We start from the raw sequence: 23,823 nt of genomic DNA, 5'->3' as shown, positions 1-23,823 counted from the left end.
GACGAGGAGCTTGTTTTCAGCTGAGGAACTGTTATTAAGGTTAACAGTAACCCTGAAATGACAGAATTGGTTAGTGACTCGGGGAAGGTGTAACCTAAAGCAAAGAGGCAGAGGTTCACTTGGAGGTGATCAGGGGGAAGAACTGAATGTACAGATTCTTCCCACAACAAATGCAGGGTCCCCTGATGCTTCAGGGAGCAGAAAGAAATTAATCTTTGAACAAGGAGCAGAAGGCCTTTTAGGCCAGATTCAAGTGTAGTTACTGTGCTGAGACCAGAGAGGGTGTGAAAATTGCTTAAGATCTTTTGAGCTAATCAAGGCTGGGAACTTGATACAGCTGGAGACTTGTGATTTAAGCCATCCAAATGCAGTCCTTACTCTTAATATCCCAACAAATGGATTTTCCTAAGCTAACTGGAGCCTAATCTCATTAGATGTGAGGAGAAATGAGCTAACAGTAGTGGCACTGTTGACTGGCAATAAGACAATGCCATGAACTCCACTGAAGCCCTAGCACGTGGCACTGTTGGTGTCAGGGCTGTGGAAGTTGTGGAGGCCCTGTGCTCCTGAAAGGTGCCCTTTCCTGCTCCTGTGCCAGTCAGCTGGCTGGCTTTTGTGGTAACTAAGGTCTCCCAGCATGCTCAGCAGAGCCAGGGCTACAGCTGATGGTTCTGATCTTTTGCTTTGCCTTTAAAGAACAAAGCAGTGTATTTGTATGTGGCTGCTGTAGCACTAACTAGCTCAGTGTAACTGGACCACTAATGAGTTGCAAAACCAGGCCAGATCAATGATCCATTTCATTCAGAAGCCGTACTGAATTCTTCTGCCTGTCACGTCTGTGTCAGCTAGGTAGTATTCGTTTATAACCCAAATTTTTAATGATTGTTTCAACTAAGATGTCTGGTGTCTGAAGTAGGGCACAATGAGCAATGGTCCCCATTATTGCCTTGCTTGAAAATGATACATTTGCTACCTTTGATATTGCAGCTAGTGTTAATGAGTATTTTCTGGGTCAGCCACTGCTTCATCATTAACTTTCTCCAGAAATACTGGGTGGAGACAATCTCAGTTGGTCTATTCTGTTCCCTTTTTCCAGGTTGGTATGCTGTGTACTATTTTCCATCCTTTGCAGTGAGTTCTGTGTGCTGTCCAGGGCTGACTGGAAAAGAGCCTCTTTGGCATTTGCTAGTGTAACAAGGAGCTGATGCAATCAGAGCTGATCAACTTCCCTGAGCAACCTCAGTGCTTGTCTGAGGAACTCAGGCATTGCCAGTGTCCTCATGCTACTTCTGTGTGCCTCCCTCCTTGCTGCCACACAGACAGCCCTGGATTTCCCCCCCCCCCCCCCCCCATGCAATCTGAAGTTTGATTTCTAGAGGCATTTTGGATCTGAATCCCTGGCTGTGGAAAGGCTACAGGGATCTCTGCCATCTCTGGCAGAATGAGAGAGTGTCATCACAGTGTCATCACACTTCTGTTCAGACATCTGGAAGCTGATGGAGGTGAAATACCACTACACCAGACTGTGCTTATTGTTTCAGCTACACACTTTGTCTTGTTCTACCCCTCTGCAAAAGGAGGAAGATAGTTGGTAATTGGAAGACTTAGTAGAAAAACGCAGCATAAAAGATCTAATATTCAATCCTGGGTCAAGTTGTAGGGAAGAAAATTTTTCTATGATTTGTTTTGAATGAGCAAAAGTTTGAAGAAAAAGTATTCAGAAGAGCTCCAGCTGGGCTTCTGGAAACTGTACTTAAAAAACCCACCTTATCCAATGCAACACAAATGAGAGCCAATAATTACCTGCCTAGGTATTTTAAAGAGGAGGGCTTCTGGTTAAAACAGAAACAAAAAACAACCAAAAAAAAGGGAGAGTGGTGGAAGGAAGTGAGTGAGATGTAGACCAAGTAAAACACCTTTAACCTGATTCGTATTTGCCCTGAGGTCCCTTCCATTGCCAGTGTGATGGAAAGTGAATCATCCAGCTTTGGAGCCAGTGACATGGTATTGCAGAAGTACCATCAGGAGCTATTGCTAAAATGAAATTCAGGCCAGCCTTTAAGTGGGAAATAACTGGAATTTCTTTGTGGTTGCCTGTGGAGCTTCTCCTAAATTACTACCTGTCACAACTTTTATTGTGTGTATCAAACTGCTGCTCAGGAAATGTTATGTGCCCAGAACAGATGATTTGGCTTTAGCAGTCCTAGTCAGCCTGAGGTGAACTTTGATCGATGAGGTGGAACTGGCCCTCCTGGCACGCTGAAGAGAAACCCCAGAGCACCAGCTGACCTTTGACTATGCTTTGTTGCTACAAAGTTGTCTTAAGTGTTCCCTTCACCGGGCAGATCTGCAGCGTGGCTGCCAAGACTGTGACCTGGATTCTCCATTGTCATGTCGCTTGTGTCGTGCACAAAACGAGCGTGGAAGGAGACAGCAACACAGCAAATGAGAAAGGCAACAATGTCCATTAGCTGTAGGGCTGGGGTGAAAGGTTGTGCCAGGGGCAGGCACCAGATAATCATGTCCTCTCGACTGTGCCAACGCTGCAGTTCCCAGCCGGCCCACACGAGAGGGCAGCAGTACATGCAGCAGCCACACACTGCGATGGAAAGTAGGTTTTCTAGGAATACACAGCACGTGATAGGGAATTGCTTAAGGCACCCAACATTCCAACTTTAAATGTGTTCGTTCAGAAAGGACACAGTAATACTTACAAAGAGACGTGTCTTAGTCACAATGTCAGTGTAACCAATGCACAAATGATGCCATTCCTAAAGTTTCTGAGCAGGCCTGGAAGCTTGTGAAACCTGTACAGATGTGGGTTGAAACATTTCCATTTTAGATACTGTCCTGTGCCTGGTGTATGTGCCTGTGCCTGGGAACCTCTTGTTTCATTTCCCAGCTCTGCCACAGATTTCCTGTGCGTGACCTTGGGCAAGATACTATAATCCCTGTGGATTGGAGTCCCCCAGCTGTAAGCCTGAGATAATACTGCCTCATCCCCTTTGACTTTGTCTGTACATACGGCAGGCCCCGTGGGGAACAGCGTCTCGATTCCTACTTGTTTGGCAAATAGTGCTGAGCACAATGTGGTCCTGAACTTGGCTGTGCTATCCAGATACTGCTGCATGAAGTGTATTTTTATATCCTACCAAGAGGGTGACAAGAAGTCACTCAAGAGTTAGCTTTACTTTGCAGTGAGAGCAAGATGCAGGTGTGCTGAGGGGAGCTGGGGATTTCTGAAGGTGAATTCTTGTTTATCTTTAAGCAGACTTCTTTTTCTAAAGGGGTAGAAAGGAGAAGCAAGTAAAGGAATAAAACTTCATTTCAACTTTCGCTCAACTCTCTTCTTGCAAAGTGGTGCTATTACCAGAGGCAGCCTAAATCATTTTGCAGATGCTGCTTGGGAGTGTGTGGTACCTAGTTGATAGAAACAATTGAATGAACAGGCTGAGATTTGCTTGGTGGTCCTAAATGTTCCAGTATTTCCACAGGTCTTGGGATCTTCTGGCAATGTGCATGTAACCAGTAATGCACCGTGACAGGCTGCCATCTCACAATGTTCCATAGATACCCAAGTGCCCTTTGGTATTGGTGGCTGAAGAGCTAAAGCACACAAGTTAGAATTGTAGGAAGGTGCCTTTTTTTGTTGTTTGCCAACTCCAAAGTGTTTTCTACATGCTCCAAATAAATATAATTAACTAACAAACACCTCAGCTACACTTACACCGGAGTCCTGCCCAGAATGAGCGCCCTTCAGCATGTCTGAGCACAGAGACTCCCTGCTGCTCAGTTCTGAGGTGAAAGATCATTTAAAGATGTTGCCATCCAATTAATGCAGCTGCTGGCATCTGACAGGGCAATGAATAATCAGTCCTGCAGTACCGTACCTCATGTCCTGCTCTAAATAAAGTTCTTGCTGCTACCTTTGTACATTATCTGAGGAACTTTACAGCAGGAGGCCCCTACTTCTAGGAACATCTCCCTCCTTTGGTAGGAAGAATGGGATGCCCCTGGGTGCAGCCACACAGGACAAGCACGTAATTCAGGTGCTGTGAGCAACTGCAAAAGCAGGAGCCTGGGCAGTGTGAGTACCTTGTTTAACATCTTTGTTCAGTGGCAGAACACAGCCTGAAATTCCCAAGGAAAAACCTAATTTCTTATGTTAGCATGACTGTGTAACAGTGATCCCAATCATACAATTTTTATATATGCACACACATATATATGTATGTAGTTAACTCATTAGATGTCATTATCCCTTCTATCAGCTTGGGAAACTAAAGCGCAGGGATGTGCAGGGCTTTCCCAGAAGGAGTACAAGCCCTTCATCTCCAAGTACTGACTTTTGCACATGGATCATTTGCTAAAAATCTGTTCTGAACAACACAGAGTTGTCCGGCAATGGTTCAGTCAGGCTGGGGGCCATCTGGCCTAACATTCTGCCTTGAGCTCTATAGAAAGAGCTGACTGGGCACAGGCAGCTCAATAGTAAACTACCCTTGGTGTGGCATTACCAAAATAACCTACTTGGAGAGGAAGCTCTCCCTAACCCTTCAGTCAGAGGTTAAACCTCTTCCTGATAGCAGAGGATTTATATCCCTTCTAAATTGAATAATGAGAGCACTTCAAAAGAGGTGAGACTTATTCTTTCCTTTAGCAAGTGTTGTGCCAGGTTCAACCAATAAAGGTTTTACCTTCGAGATCTAATTAGTCTGTTTCAAACTTAAAACTTTGCAAAATCAGTATCTTCATTTACCATTGATTTTAGCACGCTGGTTTCAGCATATGCAAGAGTTCAGCTGCTTGCATGATGGAGTGTTTTGATTTCCTCTTCAGGTAACTCTGCTTAGTTATTTTATTCTTGCTTCTCTTGTCTGCCAGAAGCTCACAAGACTCCTGTGATGTGGAGCTGCCTTCAGTTGAGGAGTCAGGCTTGCATCCTGAAGGCACTGCTGTGTGGGTGCATCAGGAACATCTGGGGAAAGGAGATCCCTCTTCACAGGCTTGTACAAATAAAGATGGTCTGACCTCATTGTGGCTTTCCAGTGCCTGAAGGGACCCCACAGGAAAGATGGAGAGAGACTCTTAACAAGGGCCTGGAGTGACAGGACCAAGGGGCAATGGCTTCACACTGACAGAGAGCAGGTTTAGATTGGATATGAGGCAGAAATTGTTCCCTGTGATGGTGGGGAGGCCCTGGCACAGGTTGCCCAGAGAAGCTGTAGCTGCTCCATCCCTGGCAGTGTCCAAGGCCAGGCTGGATGGGGCTTGGAGCAAGCTGGGGTAGTGGAAGGTGTCCCTGCCCATGGCAGGGGGTGGATGATCTTTAAGGTCCTTTGCAATCCAGGCCGTTCTGTGATTCTGTTCTATGATGTGACTCTACCCACTAGGGAAAGTGCTAGAGTAGCCCTAAACTACCAGGGTGCTGCCCCAGCCCAGGCAGCTTTGTTCCTGAAGGTACAGGTGTTGATCTCTGCAGAAAACAAAAGCTAGGGACATGCAGTACTTTTCTACTGGCTCTGCCAGGCAGCTGAATTGCCCTCTACCCCTTGGAATGCACTGCCCTGGGGTTACTAAACTCAAGCAATCCTGTGACATTACTGTGTACTTTTAAAAGCAGGTATTGCAGACTCTGCATGTTCAGCAATCACAGCAAACAGCTGGACTCCTGAAAATGCCTTCTGGGCCTGGTAGGACACTGATGGGAGCGTGCTTCCCACGGCTGGCTCCTGGGGCATGGCACACAGATTGCTCTCAAAGGTCGTTTTAAATAACTGTACTTACCTTGTCATTTACAACACCAGAATTAGCCCTGTGACCAGTTAGGCATTTTTCAAAGCCACGTTTTGCAGACGTGGATGTATCTTTTTGTTCTTATTTCTGCGCTCTGCAGAGCAAACTGCACTGCTAACACAGCTTCTGTGCTGTGCCAATGAGCAGGAACCCATGTAGCCCAGCTTCGCACAAACACGTTTTCCTTTGCAGACAGTTGAGGAGTGCCCAGGAGGATTATCTAATGATGGCAGCTTGTTAAGCAAAGGTAGCTCCTTCTTTCTCAGAGACCAGGAGATGCTGAAGGAAACACGGGCAGCCTTAACTCTGACCCTTGTCCACACACATTCCCATATGCTTCAATTACCTTTGTAGCAGCTAATAAGGGATTCTTGCTTATTCTACACACTTCCCTCATTTTTTAAGCGTTTTTTTCCTAGTCATGTTGGTCCATTTGCCTCTACGCATTTCATTTCTGACTTTACTCTGGAAAATGAAGTCCTGATGGCAGTGCATTCTGCATGACAGACCCTGTATGTCCAAACCAGAGCATCTGTAAGAGTCTGGAGAAAACAAACCCACCTCACATTAGTGGTTTCAATTCCCTAACTCTCAGCAGCTTCTCCCTGGAACAACAGAGGGCACCACTCCTCACACAAAACGCTGGAAGAGGAGCAGCCCTGCCTTTGAGTCATGGCTCAGGACCTAAAATATTTAAATCTCAGTAGGCGACTGGGATTGAGTATTCTTCCTCCTGGGAGGTTCACCTCTGCATCTCCTGCTCCCTCTGCCAAAAGCTGCTCTCAGAGACATGTGCACTGTTTCTCTGGTGGATCTTGCCCTAGTTTGCACAGAATCATTAAGCTGTCACTTACTGAGAAATAGCTTCAGCCTGTTTGATTAAAATCTGCACTTGGGGGAAGAGGAAACCACAGTATCAGAGCCTACCCCAGCTCCCGTGAAGATCCATTCTTATTCCAGTGAGTTTACAACATAAAATGCATAAACATGCAGCATATCATGGCTGGAGCCTCAGTTTCTCCTCTTAGGTGTCTGTGTTACCTTTTGATCTTGCTGTTCTGTCCAACAGGTGCCACTGCATCAGTGCTGCCACCACCAACTGTTTTGAAATAAAGGGACCTACAAGAGCCTACAGGAAAGATGGAGGGAGACTATTTACAGGGCATGGAGTGACAGGACAAGGGGCAATGGCTTCACACTGACAGAAAGCAGGTTTAGATTGGATATGAGGAATAAATGGTCCCCTGTGACAGTGGGGAGGCTCTGGCACAGGTTGCCCAGAGAAGCTGTGGCTGCCCCAGCCCTGGCAGTGTCCAAGGCCAGGCTGGATGGGGCTCTGAGCAAGCTGGGATAGTGGAAGGTGTCCCTGGCCATGGCAGGGGGATGGAACTGGATGGTGTTTAAAGTCCCTTCCAACCCAGGTCATTCCATGATTCCACATCACAGTAACAACATTGTTATTTCAGAAGAATCTAAGTTAAAAAAACAGCCTCTACTAAAGGTTTTCCCTGATTTATTAACCCTCCAGCTGATGCCCTCAAGGGCTGTAAACCTCTTGTCTTTATTATCTTCTGTACAGAATTGGCCCATACCTGCATAATGTTGCATTCTGATTGCTCAATGTGCATCGAGCAAACCTCTTGAATGCTGGGACTCTGAACCTCTCGACAACCCTTTCTGAGAGGACAGGGGAGGTTTAGATTGGACATTACAGAATCACAGAATGAGCTGAGTTGGAAGGGACTCACAAGGATCATCGAGTTCAACCCCTGTCCCTGCACACACAGTTCCAAAGAGTCACATCATGTGCCCAAGAGTTGTCCAAAAGCTCCTGGAGCTGTCAGGCTTGGGGCTGTGACCATTCCCTGGGGAGCCTGTTCAGTGTCCCACCACCCTCTGGGGGAAGAACCTTTTCCTGATACCCAGCCTAACCCTGCCCTGACACAGCTCCAGCCGTTCCCTCAGGTCCTGTCCCTGGTCACACAGAGCAGAGATCAGTGCCTGCCCCTCCTCTTCCCCAGGTGAGGAAGCTGCAGAACTGCTGTGAGCTCTGACCTCAGTCTCCTCCAGCTGAACAGACCAAGTGCCCTCAGCTGCTCCTCGTGTGGCTTCCCCTCCAGGCCCTTCACCATCTTCATGTCTCTCCTTTGGACACATTCTAACAGCTTAATCTCTCTGCTATATTGCAGTGACCAAAACTGCACACAGTAATCAAGGTGAGACCGCAGCAGTGCAGAGTAGGAAGAATTTGTTCACAGAAAAGGTGATCAGACATCGGAACGGGCTGCCCAGGGAGGCAGTGAAATTACCGTCCCTGGAGGTGTTTTAGGAAAGGCTGGACGTGGCACTCAGTGCCATGGTCTGGTTGACGCGGTGGTGTTCGGTCACAGGTTGGACTCAACGATCTCGGAGGACTTTTCCAGCCTCGTAGATCCTGTGATTGTGTCAGACGAGCCCCAGCTCCACCCCGCCCCAGGGGCGGCCATTGCTGAGGGGAGGTGGGGCCGCGCGCGGGGAGGCGGAGCGCGAGCCGCGCGCCTGCCAATGGCGGCCGCTGGCCCCGCCCCCCGCCCCTCCCGCCCTCCCCGCAGCGGGCGCGGCCCCGCGCGCACGTGCCGGGCAGCGTGCGCGGCGGTCACGCGGGCGCGCGCGTGACGGCGGCGGCGGCCTGAGGGCCGGGCGCGCACTTCGGACCGAGGCGGGAGCCGGGAAGCGCCAGGCAGGGCGGAGGGGAGGAACAGCGGCACGGAGCAGGGCGGGAGCGCCAGGGAACCGGCCGGGCTGCAGGGGACTCTCTGGCAAAGTCACCGCAAAGTGGCCCCTTGCCCCCTGCGGTGCCTCCCAGGACTGCTGTCCGCAACGACGTGCTTAGTGTGTGCACAGGCGCTGCTTGAGCGCTCCTGCCGTCCGAACAAACCCAGCGTGCACAAGTGGGACAGACCTTCTCTTTTCACGGCATCACAGAAAGCGTTTAGGCTGGAAAAGTTTTCTGAGATCATCGAGTCCAGCCTATGACTGAACACCACCGTATCAAGCAGACCATGGCACTGGGTGCCACATCCAGTCCTTCCTTAAAAACCTGCAGGGACAGTGACTCCATCTCCCTGGGCAGCCTGCTCCAATGTCTGATGACCCGTTCAGTGAAAAATTTTTCCTCATGTCTAACCTCCCCCCGTGCATCTTAAAACTTATGCCCTCTCATTTCAAGCAAAGCATAAAAAGATTTTCCATCTTTAGTTCTTTTCCAGCCTCTCCGTCCTGTGCAGAACAAGAGTTCAACTGACATGTGAAAAGGAGACGCTCAGTTTCTCCTACTCGTAGTAGGAGTCCTGCAAACACATCTGGACATCTTGCTGCCAAGAGAGGATATAGAGTCTCTCTCACTGGAGAGATTCCAGAACCATCTGGATTCGATCCTGTGCCATGTGCTCTGGGATGGTCCTGCTTGAGCAGAGAGGTGGGACCAGATGACCCACTGTGGTCCCTTCCAGCCTGACCCATTCTGGGATTCCATGAAGAGAAGCTTTTTTTCTGCGTTTCAGGCTGCCTTATTGCTACAGAGGCTGCTCTTGGTGGTTTATGACGGTTTTGATGGAGCTACTCATATTCCAGGTCTTTCAGCTGGAACCTAGGGCCCAGTCTTAGGAGCTTTGCTGGAAGCCGTGACCTCTGTACCACAGAAATGCTGGTCAGGGTCACTACTCACAGGCTCCAAACCTGAAGCCAATGCAGTGCATTCCAGCCAAGTCTATAATTATTAGGCCCACGCAGAGGGGCTGCTGCTCCCACCTAGAGGGGCTTCTTTGCAAACAACATCATATGTAAGGAAGCCTATGGGCCTGCCTGCCACCCACAGAAGGGCTGGAGCCTTGGCAACCTTGTACAGTGAGAACAGAATCCACTTCAGCATCTGTTGGCTCATGTGGCTCTGTGCTGCAGGTATTAATCCAAACACACTTGGGAGACAATTTTCTACTGAGGAAGAAGGTGCCATATTTGCATGGCTCTTTTCCTGAGATTATTCCCTAGAAATTACTTAGTTGTGAGAGTGCCTTGGTCACATCCGTAAAAAACATCTAGTGAAAAGCAAAGTTAAAAACCCAACCAACAGGGCTTTATGTAGGCAGGAGAAACAACTCCCCCTGGTCCCCATGACGTGGTAGAGCTGCCTGGGATCACAGTCCCTGCTTGCTGAAACATAAAGAAATGCCTTCCTGCCTGTCCCAGGCATTGGCTGCATCCTCGGGGAGGGCCATGCAGGGAGGGGAATGTTTGCAGCCCAGGAAGAGGCAGCGGCGGCAGCAGCAGGTGCGCTGCCGCTGGGTACCCCGTGAGCTCAGCGAGGCAGAACAGCCTGTCCCAGGCAGGGCAGCTCCTGCAGCCCGCGGCAGCGCCGTCATCGAGGCTGCCATGGATGTAGTGCTTGTGACAGATTGACAGCCCTGCAGGCTGAAATGCTGGAGCCACGGGAAGGTTGCAGAGAGCGGAGCAGCTCGCCCTTGCTCACATCCAGCCCACACGTGTCCGGGGCTCACGCAGCTGCTGCTGGCGGCAGGTGAGCCACTGGTTTCTCTCTGCTGCTTCCCAGCGAGCTGCTCTGAGCCTGCAGGAGTACCAGAGATAGTCAACAGAGATTCAGGCTTTCCTGAAGGGTGAAACTGGCTCTAAAAAATCCAAGGTTTTTTTTTCGCAGAGAGGAAATTCAGCATTTTTGTTACTTTCTTTCTCCGAGGTTGTATTTTCGTGTTCATTTCTGCAACCAGAAGGCAGGAAACTTCTCAGAGAAGGCAAGGATGATTCCAAGAGCTGAGGTTTGAAGGGAAAAGGAAATGCGTTGCAAGACCCAGGTTACAGGGCAGACTAGGAATTTAGAGGTACTGAAACACACCTTGCATACAGTCCCCAGGCTTGCTGGATGTCAGACATTCAGTCTGCCCTGACTAGAGGTGAAAATTAAACAAAAAAAGTCCAAAACACAAACTCGGGACCTACTCCAAGGCCCATTATGCTCCAGAAAAGGACTCACATGACTTAAATGGTAGGTCAGGCCTTTCTCAAACAGGGCTGATAGTCAAGTTCTGTAACTGTAATCCTTCCAAATACAAAAATTCCTTGTCCTTCAGTTGGAGGTACATGACATTGCCTTCCAGTGGTTTAAAAATCCCAACCATCCTTATTTAACACACTCTAATGGAGCCTGTCATGCCACTATAATATACTGGATTATAAAATCTGTTTTCAAAGTTTATTGCTTATGAAATCAAGCTTGCATCTCTTATCTTGCGGTTTATGGGACAACAGCATATGGATTCAAGTGTAAACAGTAAATGTAGCACCCAGTCCTGCACTCTCAGCACTTCCGTAAGGGAATGTATATTTAAAGATCGGAGGCTCTTGTCCAGTATTTCTCTGATTGTTTTTAACCTCAAGAAAATTCAAGACATACAAATTGATTTAGGCTCCATAGGGATCTGAGGAAGCTTGGAATTTAATAATTAAGGCTGACACTGGAATACCTCCTGTCATTTGCCTTTTGCCGTGGGTTATCAGCCTCAATTACAAACCTTTTTTTCCCCATGTTTGCTTTTGTTAGGCATTGGGATTATTAGAACACACATAATTTGTCTTTATGTTTTATGTCATAAAATTTAATAGATTCCACTGATGCTGTGACTTGGCGCGAAGTCATTTGGTACGTTTGATTCAAGGGCTAATAAAAGCAAGCCTTCCTTTTACTGTACATAAAGCCCTCTAAGGATCTGGGTTTATAGCCCAGTGAAACCCAAACCGATTCATATTCCCAAAGGATGGAAATTTGAAGGAGACCTAAAGCCTTGCTCATGCTCAGGTTTTACACTGCACTCTTCAGGAGCTTTTTAAGAAGTGCCCGTGGCTCTACCCTTTGTGTGTGTGTGTAGTGAACTAGCGGGCAGGCCGCTTCCCTGGCTGGCAGGAGGAGTTGGAATACACGAACACCTTCATCCCAGCCTAACTGATGGCCTAGCAAGTGTTAAGCTGTTCAAGTATGCAGGTCAAAGTTACCGAGGGGAAGGGTCAAGCCCAGCTCACTTTCATTCCTGTGACAACACAGGGAGCAGAACCAGATCCAAAGACAGCTGGAGCCAGACGCAGATTTTTTCCCCATTTCCTGACTTAGTAATTGACTTCAGCAGGTAGAGTGGTGCACTGTAGCAGCCTTTGGTCCATTATTTATGGAAAAAAATATGTCTATGTGTCCACTGGTATTTGTAGATAGCCTGCCTGTATCTCTAATAGGAATTAAATTTACTACAGCTTCCATGTGAAGACCTTTATTTCTTAACAATCCTACTCGAGTCATTTAAAAGGAGCGCTTATTTTTCATCCAATTTATAATTCCTCCTGTATTTTAAAGGATTGAGAGAATTAACACTAGTCTTAGGAGTTTTTTATTCCATTCCAACTTCGTTCCTTGTCCGTGTAGTCACCGGTATGGGAGAACCAGCAGAGGGAGCACGGAACGTTCCCTTCGTCTCTCTTACGTAAACACTGGCTACTGTCTGAGGGGTTCCTCTAATTTTATATCCCTGCAAGAATTTTTGCAAGGAAAGGTGATCTACAGCTCTGCTATTCGATCTGTGGAAGCCTTTAGGGTGCTGCATTTCCGCACTATGATCTTGCCTGCTTCCACCACTATTCCTCCTCTTGCTCTCCCCCCCACCACAAAATATTCAGTTGTCACAGAGTGTTTCCAAGCTGGGACACCCATCATTCATTCCTGCAGAGATTATGATACGTCATTAGATTGTCAGGCAAATCGTAAAGTTTGTTCCTTGTGAGTAAAGAGAGCACCAGGGCTGTCAAGTGTTAATTTTAAAGATGAATATTTTGCAAAAAGAAGAGGGGAAAAAAGTCAGGAAGAAACCTGTGTGTTCCACACTTTGCTTTGTGAAATGTGCATATATTAAACCAGAGTTTGCCAAAGAGAGTTAAAGAAAACCCAGAAAATTCAAACCCAGATTAAAAATGTGAATTAAATCATCGTCAGCCACGCAATCATACAGTTTGAAGCTCAATGCACCAATTATTATGTATTATCATTGCATTTTTAATTAGTAGACAACCCCATTTTGTGTATTAAAGTTTTTATTCCTTAGTAAGAATTCTTTTAATCACAAAATAGTGTGGAAATATTTAGAGAATAGAATTCATGGAGTGCTGGAAAATACTGAATATAAAGATTGATTTCTAATATATCACATACTAAACTGTTCTAAAACAGCTGGTTTCTTGCAGACAGGATTTATTTTTTTTTTTAATAATTTAAGACAGCATAAGCTTGTATCAAGCATAAGCATTGTAACAAAAGTGCAACTTTTTCAGCAAATCCTCCCAAAAGATATTTAACTCAAAATATCATTAACACATATTTTTCTCCCTACAAAAATAGCATGTCAGACATCATTAATTGGATGTATTAACAACTATTTACATACAGCCACTCTGTAGGCTAGTAAGATTTTTTTTTTTTAACGTTGTTTAAACACAGCGTTTGAGGCAAACAGTAGCAACAGCAGCAGCAGATGCACCAAACGGACTGACGGACCCCGGACACGCACACACTCCTCGCCAGGCTGTGGTGTCTCACCTCTTACATAACATTCAAGTGAGATTTCTCACAGTGCTACCTTGGCAACAAACTAAAAATATCTAGGCAAGGTCTTGGTTTAAGCCTTATTATAAAAGCTTTATCTGTGTGATTATCTGGCGTCTGGTTTGTCTCCAGAAAGGGAAATCGCAGTATTCGAGCATGGGATGAGGGAAGAACCCATATGGGAAACTTACCCAAACTGGTTTAATTGTTTCTGATTGCACAGCGAGGTGTTTACCTACGGCCTCCAGTTTGTGTCACTTGGAATTTAGGATAAAATGAGTTCAGGCTGACAAGCTGCTCTGTGTTTTCTTGGGGGAGAGAAGGGGGTTTCTTTTTGTAGTTCAGTGCAGTAACATTCATTTTATACAGCAAGGTTTGGGGAAAAAAAATCTCTCGGGAACATACTGAATTAAATAAAGATGGGGTGAGAACAAACGCACTTGCCACACCTGTATACCTTAGCCCAAAAAAATAATGAAATAAACACAACGTTATGTAATGGGTCTGACCCTCCTTCCCTTGCACACCCAAAACTCGCTGGAGCCAGTGGCATCCCCGGGTGCTCAAGGCACTGCAGGTTTGGGCTCAGGGTGCATCCTCCATGCTCCGGTTCTCCATAAAGTGCTAGCACAGGTGCTGGGCTCTGCCCTTCCTCCCTCGCCTCGCTCCCCGCCCTCACCCTGAACCCATCCAGGTCTCCCGGACAACAAGTGCAAGTTCCCAAGTGGGACTTAGGGACACACTGTATAAACCCATTCCAGATAAGGTGCCACATTTAATTACTCTATAGAGAGAGAAAGAAAAAAAAAAAAAGTATCCTTACTATGTTTTCTTCCTTCTTCTTGTTGTGTTTTGTTTGGGGTTTTTTTGTTGTTGTTGTTTTCCTTATTTATGCATTTGTAAAGCCAAACATTAAAAAAATACTGAGTAGCAAATTTTATCCTCGACGGTCCTCTGCGGGGGCCGCTCCGGGACCTGCCGCCCCGGCAGCGGGGCTCCCCCGGGCTGGGTCCCGGCGCCCCGCGGCCGCGAGTTCCCGGCGATCAGCGGCCCCAGCGACCCCTGCCCTCCATAGGAAACCGGGGGCGCAAGTGGCGGCCCGACGGCCCCTCAGTCCGAGGGGAGGGCAGCGGCGGCGGGGAGCCCCCGGGGCGTCTCACGGGCCCTCGGCGCCGGGCTCCTCGGCAGCTGCGGGCTCGGGCTCCTCGCCTGGCTCGGCGGCGGCGGCGGCAGCGAAGGGGTGCGGGAGGTGGGGCGTCGGGGGCAGCCCGGCGGCGGCGGCCGCCGCCTTCTCAGCGGGGCCGAGCACGGAGGAGAGGCAGGGGAAGGAGGCCGCCGCGGCGGCCGCGGCGGCGGCCGCCTGGGCCGGGATGCCCGGGTAGAGGAGCGGGATGGGAGCGGCGGGGTAGAGATACTTCTCCAGGCTGCCTTTATCCAGGAAGGGCTGCATGTAGGCGGCGGCGGCCGAGGGGGAGATGAAGTAGAAGGGCAGGCAGAAAGGGGCCGCCGCCGGCTGTCCGAAGGGGGCCCCGCCGCCGCCCGCCCCCAGAGCCATCAGGGACCCCAGCAGGGTGGCGTCGGGTCTGACCAGAGCGGCCGCCGCTGCCGCCGCCGCCGCCTCGGCGCCCCGCGCCGCCAGCCCCGGCGGGCCGGGCATGGGGCTCCCGCCGCGGTCCAGCTTCAGCCGCTTGGGCGCGGGGGGCACCTCGTCCCCCGACGGCTCCTGCTTGATGGCCAGGGCGGGCAGCGCTCCGCCGGCCGCCGCCGCGGGGCCGCGCTCGGGCCGCGCCTCGCCCTCCCCGCCGTAGCCGCTGTCCGTGTCCGTGTCGGTCTCGGCGCTGAGCTCGGCGGCGTGAGTCCGCTGGATGACGGGCACGCAGTTAGCCTGGCCCTCCGGCTTGTGGCCCGGCGCGCAGGGGGGGGCGGGCGGGGAGGAAGAGGAGGAGGATCCCTTGCTGAGGGGGCCCGGCGGCGGGGAGAGGAGCTGAGGGCCGGGGAGGAACTGCGAGGAGATGGAGTGCAGGTGGCCGAGGAGCTGGGCGCATCGCTGCTCGCGGGGGGTCCAGCTCTCGAAGCGGGAGAGGTACTGCAGCACTTCCTTGGCGCACGTTTGAAAGCCCGAGTGGAAGGCGTCCAGGTCGGCCTGCACCGGAGACTTCATGGACCGCTCCCCTGCGGGGGAGACCGAGCGGGGACAACGTTTACCCGCGGCTGCGGCATGCGGTGCCTCGCTCCGGGCCTCCCCCCGCCCGCCCCCGGTGCACCCCAGCGGCGGTGCCCCCCGGGCCCCGCTTACCATTCTGCAAAGCAATAATCTTCTGGTGCTGCTGCTCTGTTAAGGCTGTTAGCGCTTTCAAGTGCTTCAAAGTCAGTTCCAGCACCACCGCTTTCTCCAGGTGTCCCAGCGTCTGCAAAGGCAAGGGTAGGGGGCGGCTTGGCTACCTCCCGGCACGTTTTGGCTACCGCCAAACGCCGCCTCCGTTAACTTCGGTGAGACCGGTCCCCGAGGCGTTAGGGCCAGGACGGCGGGCGGGCAGCAGGCAGGCAGCCCGGCGTCCCGAGGGCTGAGCAGCGGGCAGGCTGCCGGCGCCGGCATCTGCATGGACATACACGCTCCTGGGCACCTTACCGTCAGTTTCAGATGCTCGGGCAGTAAATCCTTCAGCTGGGCAATGCATTCGTTAATCCTGTCTCGCCTCTTCTTTTCTATCAGTCTATGTGGCAGTTTGTACGTTTCCTAATTAGCAAAACCCGGAAAAGCCAAGTGTTAGGCAGAGTCTCTCGGAACGCCGATCAAAACCAAAACAAATGTCATGCGGACCACATGCCGCGCAAATTATCGTCAAGGCACCGCTCTCCCCGCCGTGTCAGCTCGCTCGTAAACCCACTTGCGATTCGGGGGGCAAGTTGTATGCGCAGCCCCCCGGGGATGCTCTTGGGAGCGAAGCTACGCTGCAAAATTTAGCGAACCCCAACCAAGCGATTAAGCGAGAAGAGAGCCCAGAAACTTATTCTTACCTTGCTCTCGTCCCTCTTCACGCCTCTTTTGGGTTTGCACATATACAGGGCAGGGTAGTCCAGCCTGGAGAAAAACACAAAGATCCAGCGTCGGCAAGTGCAGCGAGAGCTCGCCTAGCACCTCCTCGAGTGGGCACTCGGGCGCCGAGCGCTCTGCCCGAAGGGCCGGGCAAGGGCTCGCCCGGGTCCGCCCGCGGAGGGAGGCGGCGAGCCCCGCGCCCCGCCGGGAAGCCGGCGCCGCTCCCAGCGCTTTGCAGCACTTTCTCAAGAAGACGAAACGCCATAGAGATACGAGACGGAGATACTGCCCCGGCGCCTTACCCTATAAAATCCCTATGCTCCAGTAGCTGCCTCTCCGGCAAGCGGGAGATTCCTTCATCCATGTCTGGCAGCGGCTGATGTTTCGTCGCTGCTTTTGACTGAGCCTGCGGGATGCTGAGATCAGTCTCGGGAGATCCGCGAGCGACGCTGCGCACATGCAGCCTCCGTCCCCCCTCTCCCGTGCAGTGGCCAAAAGTGTGCGGCGGTTCGTCCCCCCCCCCCCCAAGTGCCTCCGCCGCCGCCGCCGCCGCTCCCCCCCTGCCCGCCTTCGCTGCGCTCCCCGCGCACACGCCCGCAGCTCCCGCCGCCGCCGCCGCGCCTGCCCGCGGGGCACGCGCGCCGCCAGCCAGCCCCGCACCCGGCTCACGTGCGGCGCGGGCGGGGGCGGGACCGGGGAGGGGACGGGGGGGGTCCCGCCGCCCGCCCGGGGCCGCCCTGCGAGACAGCGGCTTCCCCCCGTGTTACTGCTGCTGCCGCTGTCGCTGTCATCGTCAGCCTTACTGCCGTGATGATTGCCACTCTTGCTGTGTTTTTATGATTTTTATGATTTTTCTAATTCTAATAATTTAAAACATAATTTTACTTTTATTTTTGTATTTTTATATATTTTTATTTGTATCCGGGGAGAAGACCCGCCTGTGGAAAACGGGCCCATGGGAGGAAGGGGGGAATAATAGAGCCCCTCTCTTGGGGGGGGCGGTTAGGGGGTCACGTTCGCCATACGTTTTCTATAGATTTCTATAGGATGCGTGGGCACGGACAGGCGCACACGCGTGTTACTGCGCGGAGCGCTCCCTGGCCCGGCGCCGCCGTGCCGCAGCTCTCGTCCCCCCGTGCTCCCGCCCGGCCGCCGCTGCTCCCGGCAGCTCTCCCTCCCGACCTTTGGACGGGAGCCGGATCTGCCTGCAACGCCAGACCTCAGCAGAAGCGCTCCTTTTATACAGACGGACTCACATATAGAGGCACATATATAAAAAATATGTCTATCTGTAATATAAACACACCTGCTGTTGACGCTGCCCTCGGGCAGCTCGAATCCCCGCGGGGCGCAGGGGGTGACATTGGCAGAGGATTTGCACCGGTGCAGCGTGACCGGCCACGGCAGCCCCGGGACGGGGCGGGGGGGGAACCCCCTCCGCCCCCCCGCCCGCGTCCCTGCGCGCCGGGCGCGCCCGCGCAGCCCCCGCTCCCCGCCGGCGGCGGCGGCACCGACAGCCGCCTCCCTAATCCTGTCTCACACTGGTACGAGCACAGGGCCGGCAACGTGACCCGACCTGCTGCCACATCACTGCCGCCGGGCTGCACCGGGCGGCCCTGCCCCGCCGCCCCCCGCTAGCAGGCGGCGGCATCGGGTGGCACCGGGCACCCCCGGCTCGGACTACCACGGACCGTGCCCCTCCAACCCCGGGCAGCCCCGCGCCCCCCGCCCCTCTCCGGGCAGCCCGCCAGGACCCTGCTGCCCCCGGAAGGACGGGGTGCCGGTGCCCGAGGGAAGGCGATGCTCTTCTTTCCCGTGCCGCTTGCAAAGGCGCTGTGTGTGCGTGCGTGTGTGTCCCCGCGTGTGCGTGTCCCGGCGTGTTTGTCCCCGCGTGTCCCCGCGTGTGCGCCGTGCCTGCACGCCGGCGCAGCATGTGTGGCCCTGCAACGTGCGGGGTGTGCGGCGTGTGCGGGGAGCGCAGCGGCCCCGGCCCCACGTGCGGGGCGGGGGGAGCGGACACCCCCCACACCACCACCCCCTCTCAGAGCCGGGCTGGCGGGTTTCTCTCCGGTATTCCCGGCGGGAACCGCAGGCGGGAAGTGTCAGCTGAGGCGATCCACAGCGATGTGTTTATCTCCGCTGCCAGCGCTGACCGCTTGCTTTTCATTTGGTTCAGTTTTGCTCCCTCCCTTCCTCGGGCTCCGGCTCCTGGAGGTGCGTGACCTCCAAACCCGGGCTCCCACAGAATCCAGCGGCTCGGGGAGGCGGGGAATTACCCCAATAAACACCAAACACGCCCCCGCCTGCCAAAACAGAGACGGGAACCTCACATCATTCCTGTCTAACGATGGTGCTGTACAGGTAATCTGGCCAGGGGGGTAACTCGTGATTTTTGTGTGCGGGGGGGCTGCCGAACCGCACTGCCCGTATGTAAAGTGCGAATGAGGTTTTAGGAGCAGCGAAGGCTCTGATGAGGTGTTTGAGGCTCCTGCTTGGCAAGCAGCAAGCGGCACTGCGGGCTTGTACAGCTCTCTCCCTGTTAACTTGATGGCATTTCCACACTGTCCGTGAAGCTAAACCGAGGACAAAAATAAATAACATACATGTGTGCCACGTGCCTATAGGTTATAGGGGTGGGGAGGGTCAGAAGGAGAGGGCTGGTGGACTGCTGCAGAGGTGGGTGGGAGAATCTGCTGCTGGTGAGGAAAGCAAACTGTTACATATGTTCACGGAGTCACAGAATATTCTGAGTTGGAAGGGACCCACAAAAATCCTGGAGTCCAGCTTCAGACTCTGCACAGGACAATCCTGCCGAGTGCCTGAGAGTGTTGTCCAAATGCTTCTCGAGCTCTGTGAGGCTTGGGGCCATGGTTACTTCCCCGGGGAGCCTGTTCCAGTGCTCAACCACCCTCTGGGGGAAGAAAATTTCCCTAAATCCAGCCTAAATCTCCCCTAGCACATTACCTGGGTAAGCCTGGACTACAGAGCAGCTCCCTCGGGAAGGGGGACCACAGACTGCAGGGGAAACTTGCTCATCAAGGACATATTGGTTGCCCCAAGTCAGTCATCCATGCTGGACATCTAAGGTAGAGCTGCAGGCTCTCTTGTTAGTCAGTGGAGAGAAACAAGCAGCTTCAGCATAAAATTCCTCTCCTCCTCACTGGACTGGTCCTTGAAAAAGCATCAAGAAAACAGCCTGAGTAAAAGAAGGAGCTTAAACCTAAAACAAAGCATAGGGAGACCTTTTGGGGGAGTGCTGACTCAAAGGGAGCTTGAACTCTGAAAGAAAAGACAGTTCCCTGCAGGTGATTCCTCCCATGGGCAGGAAAGCAGGGCTTTGCATGGTTTCTGTAACTAACAGACAGGGTGGGGAGCAGGTGGGGTGAGCTTTTCTGGAGCAACCTCCTTGTGGAACACCTGGAGCATTTCTGGAGCATTTGTTTGCCAGCTTCATCCTCTCTGGAACAACCTGCAGATCTTCAAATTATGGAAAGAATGTCCGGGGTGAGACTCAGCTTCTAGGAGAAGTCCTAATTCTGGGATTCCTCTGGAACCAAGTGGGAACGGAAATTGAAAATTACCAAAGATGCAAAACATGAGCTGAGACAGCTGGAGGCTTTGTAATAGTTCAAGCAACATCTGGAAACTTCTAAGAGTTTTATAAGAGGTCACCTGCAGACAAGGATAAAAGACTTCAGTGTCCAGAGAGAGTGCAAAATTCTTCTGGAAGATTCCCAGTTTAAAGACGCAGGATGGATCAAAGAGGTGATCAGCAGTGTGAGTATCATGCAAAATAATGTTTTCCAGAAAATAAGAGGCACAACAAAAGCTTTGGCCAATTTTTAAGCCAAGATGAACCACAGTGAAGAGTTAAGAAATTGAGACAATCAGTTAGAAAAGGAAATAAAAGGCTTGCAGGTCACTGCAGGAAAAAACAGCCTCCTGCTGCAGAAAAGAGCTGGCCAGTACACCGCCTACCACCAACATCCACCAGCATTTCCAGTCTCCAGGAGGAAGGAATCAGACTATTTGTCCCAGCTGAATCAGTGTAAAAGCCATGGTGTTTGAGGAAAATACATCTGGGAGATTTGTTCGGCTCTGTCCATAACCACAGCATGAGGGAATGGCTCTGAAATGGGAGGCCTCAGAGCCAATTTGATGGGGTCAGCTCTTTTATCAGTGAGCACTTGCCTTCAGGAAAAGAGATTATATTATCTAGTCTGGCTGTATGACTAGAATCAACCATCAAATTAGAGAGAGCTGATCAGCTGTGTGCCACAAAGTGGGGGACAAAGAGAATTCAGCTGCAGGATCTGGATTATTTTGGTTGAATAACAAGGCATTCAACTAGGGGAAATTGGACATTGACCTATTAATGGATTTTTCAGTAAAGGGGTGACCAGATTGAGACCTGGGAAAAAGGGAAATGCAAGCACATAAAAACCTGTCCTGGGTCAGAGAAAAGGTCCTGCAGTCCTGAAGTCCTGGAGGAGATGCTTTGGGAGGAGCAGACAAACAGAGCATGCACGTAATGCAAGCTCCCTAGGCCGGTGTCCCAGGTCCTGGTGGCCTGCAGGGCAGAGACTTCCTGAGCCAGGAATGGTATCTCTGTGTTTAATGGGAAGCCAAAGATGCCCTGAGAGGCTGAGTGTGCCAAGTCCTTAAATCATGGGCTGCAGCAGAGCCTTGGGCCAGGAAGCTGGCAGTGGTAGGAAGGTGGTCAGTCCTGTCAGTGCAGCTCTGTGGCTCACGCGGGGACAAGAAAAGAGAACTTCCACCTCAGAGAGTACCACACACACGCAACGTATGTAAAGCGAGAGAGACAGGGGCCATGCAAAAACACAGCTGAGCTCAGAAGCAGAAATAGAATAACCTGAGTGTGGGAAGGTGGTGGGCCAAGACAAGACACAACGTGCAGCGAGCCCTTTGCACGGTTGCAAAATGGGGAAATGGGGGGGATCCAGCTGGGGGACAGTGTCAGGACCATGTTTTTGTGAAGGACTGGTGCAAAAACCTTACTGGGGGACACTGGTCACAGCCTGGTAGACTTTGGCCCATCTTAGGCCATGTGAAGTGGGTGATACCAGAGATGGCCAGTCTCCCCAGCCAGCCCATGGGCTAATGGTGGCTGAGCTAATCAGCTTGTAGTGGATAGTGATGACAGAAGAGTGTAGACACTTCCAAACCTGGGAAAGTCAGAAACAAGGCACTGGAGCAATAAGTGAGTCATGGTGATGTCCTGATAAATACCAGGAACTGCACCTTACCCCATCAGTTTGGAAATTCCCTTTAAAGGTGTGTTTCAAGTGAAGCAAATTGTTTGCAGGTAGCTGAGAACCTGTCCTGCCTTTGAGGACAGTAAAATATAAAGGTGGCTCCACTCTGAGGTCACTGCCAGCCCTGACTGATGGGGGAGTCTGAAGCCTGCCTGGAATCCTGGGACCTTCAGAGACTTCCCCAACAGGTCAGCGAGATCCTGTGTACGTGAAACAGAAAGGATCTCCATCTGTCTGCTGGATGCCTTCCAGGAACATCAACCAGGAACAAGTAAAACAATCTTCCCCCTAAGTTCCCCCTCTGAAGTCCCTGGAAAGAAGCTCTGTCTGAGCATGGAGGCCCCTTGGATGATGGGTTCAGTTTGCTCAGCCACAACAGATCTGAAAGCTGTATCTCAACAGGCAGAAAAGACAAAGAAAAGAAAGATGGGAACATTGCTTTCTCAGCAAAGCCTGACCTGGAAATTTAGTGATGGCTGGGGCCTTATGCAAAGCCCCAGCTGCACTGGAGAGGCTGGTGGAGAAGGTTGGGCACACCATGCCAACAGGAGGCCTTGGATGGCCTCAACCTTCCGAGAGGTCTGTTGTGCTTAGGCTATTTATGGGTGCACACCGAGACCTTTGAACAAGTGGTAGGTGCATTTACACATGGCCTGTGATAAGTTCAAGGCTGACAGTCTGTAACTGGTCCCAAAGGAAAGGGAGTTTTTCCAAGAGCAGGTAACTTCAGCCTGCTGCACAAGCTGGTGATGGGGAATTTCCACTGAAAAGAGCAAAAGCGAGACTGCCTGGAGCTGGCCCGCTCCCCAGAGCTGCGGGTCCACAGGACTCTGCTCCTGTTACAGAAGGTTTGTTTGTAGATGTGCTAACATTGCAAAACCTTGCTCGGGCACAATGACAGAGGGAGAGCATTTCAGTGGCCAGCAGAATGAGACTTAGCAGTTTCCACCTGTGCAATTCTTGCCAGTGGCTAAATTTACTGATGAGCTCTGCTGGTATTTGTACAGGAGGAACTGTAATAGGGGTAGGCCATGAATCCCTGCACTAGCTCACTCTTTGGGCCTAAGATTCCCCGATGCAATTTGCCCAGGTCTTTAGAAAAACGGCAATTTTGCAACTGCACGGTTAACTACACCTCTGGGCATAAGTGGAGTAGCAGGGACACCTAATCCAGGCAGAACCTTTGGGATGCAGTACAACAGTGTTTTGAAGAGTTGATTCTTCAGGAGGATGAATGCAGAGAGGGAGATGCTCGTTTCCTCTCGAACCACTTGTAGATGTGCAAATACTTCCAGTTCACTTGGGAGAACCAAGGAAGGGAAGTGCCAGAGAAGGAATGTGGGCTCCTGAAGGTTCATCACAGAAAGAATCCCAGTAGGATACAGCTAGAAAATGAGCTGGGAAACTCCACTGTCCTAGAGCACGATACACATACATTTGGAGCACAATGGAGTGTGGGCTACCAAGGGAAAAGCATTCTGGTCATGGTGGAAAAGTCTGGAGTGAAAGGTCAAGTATGGCATAGAATTTCTAGTGCACGGAAACAACCTGTAGAGCAGTTTGTTAGGTGATGTCTGGAGCAGGACGTTCTGAGATTATTACTTTAAAGCTGGCAAACATTTTAAACCACACAGTGTTTCTGGGCTAAGGGGAAAAGTCCTACACTGGTTAAGAATCAGGAAGGTTGTAGAAAATACATGCAGGAGATGAATGCCCCTATTGCAAGTAACATTCCCACAGAAACACAGAGACACCCCATGAAACAGTATCTGACAGACTCATTCAATTAATGGGCTGCATTGCCTGGTGTCCTTGGGTTTCTGTCTGAAGCAGCTTCTGGGAGCTGCAGACTATTTCACAAAATGCCCTAGAGCTTGTCTGTTAGGACACCAGTGCCAGATGTCCAAGTGAAAGATGTCCTCTCTCTCCAAGTCCTAGGAGGTATGGGAGGATTGCACAAAGCTCGAGGGAGAAACACTGAATCCAGAACATTTCAGCAGATCTGTGAGGTGGTTGGGATCCCTAAAACAGCTCCATGTGACCACAGCCTGAAGGGTTGGTGGGGTGGTTTTTTTTTGCAG

The 23,823-nt window shown here is 51.3% G+C and overlaps 1 protein-coding gene across 1 annotated transcript; it reads right to left on the bottom strand.

The window, feature by feature from the left end:
• Positions 1 to 12,999: 12,999 nt before the first annotated feature.
• BHLHE41 (basic helix-loop-helix family member e41) lies at positions 13,000 to 16,929 on the bottom strand. The gene is made up of 5 exons (XM_082280879.1): positions 16,769 to 16,929; positions 16,448 to 16,511; positions 16,059 to 16,166; positions 15,726 to 15,837; positions 13,000 to 15,601 (listed from the first exon to the last, which is right to left on the bottom strand). The coding sequence occupies exons 1-5, from the start codon at positions 16,828 to 16,830 to the stop codon at positions 14,586 to 14,588; spliced, it is 1,362 nt and encodes a 453-aa protein (XP_082137005.1). The 5' UTR covers positions 16,831 to 16,929; the 3' UTR covers positions 13,000 to 14,585.
• Positions 16,930 to 23,823: the final 6,894 nt, after the last annotated feature.

The sequence above is a fragment of the Coloeus monedula genome (genome assembly GCF_965178545.1).
Source record: "Coloeus monedula genome assembly, chromosome: 4".
Taxonomy (NCBI): domain Eukaryota; kingdom Metazoa; phylum Chordata; class Aves; order Passeriformes; family Corvidae; genus Coloeus; species Coloeus monedula.
Note: the sequence above shows the minus strand (reverse complement) of the source record. Positions and strands in the feature narration are given on the sequence as shown.

What these genes read in the sequence shown, in the direction of transcription:
- BHLHE41 (XM_082280879.1), bottom strand. Translation starts at nt 16,830, where the DNA reads ATGGATGAAGGAATCTCCCGCTTGCCGGAGAGGCAGCTACTGGAGCAT. An exon ending in TGAAGAGGGACGAGAGCAAG is followed by an intron (nt 16,167 to 16,447) that starts GTAAGAATAAGT and finishes TTTGCTAATTAG; the next exon opens with GAAACGTACAAACTGCCACA. An exon ending in GATTATTGCTTTGCAGAATG is followed by an intron (nt 15,602 to 15,725) that starts GTAAGCGGGGCC and finishes TCTCCCCCGCAG; the next exon opens with GGGAGCGGTCCATGAAGTCT.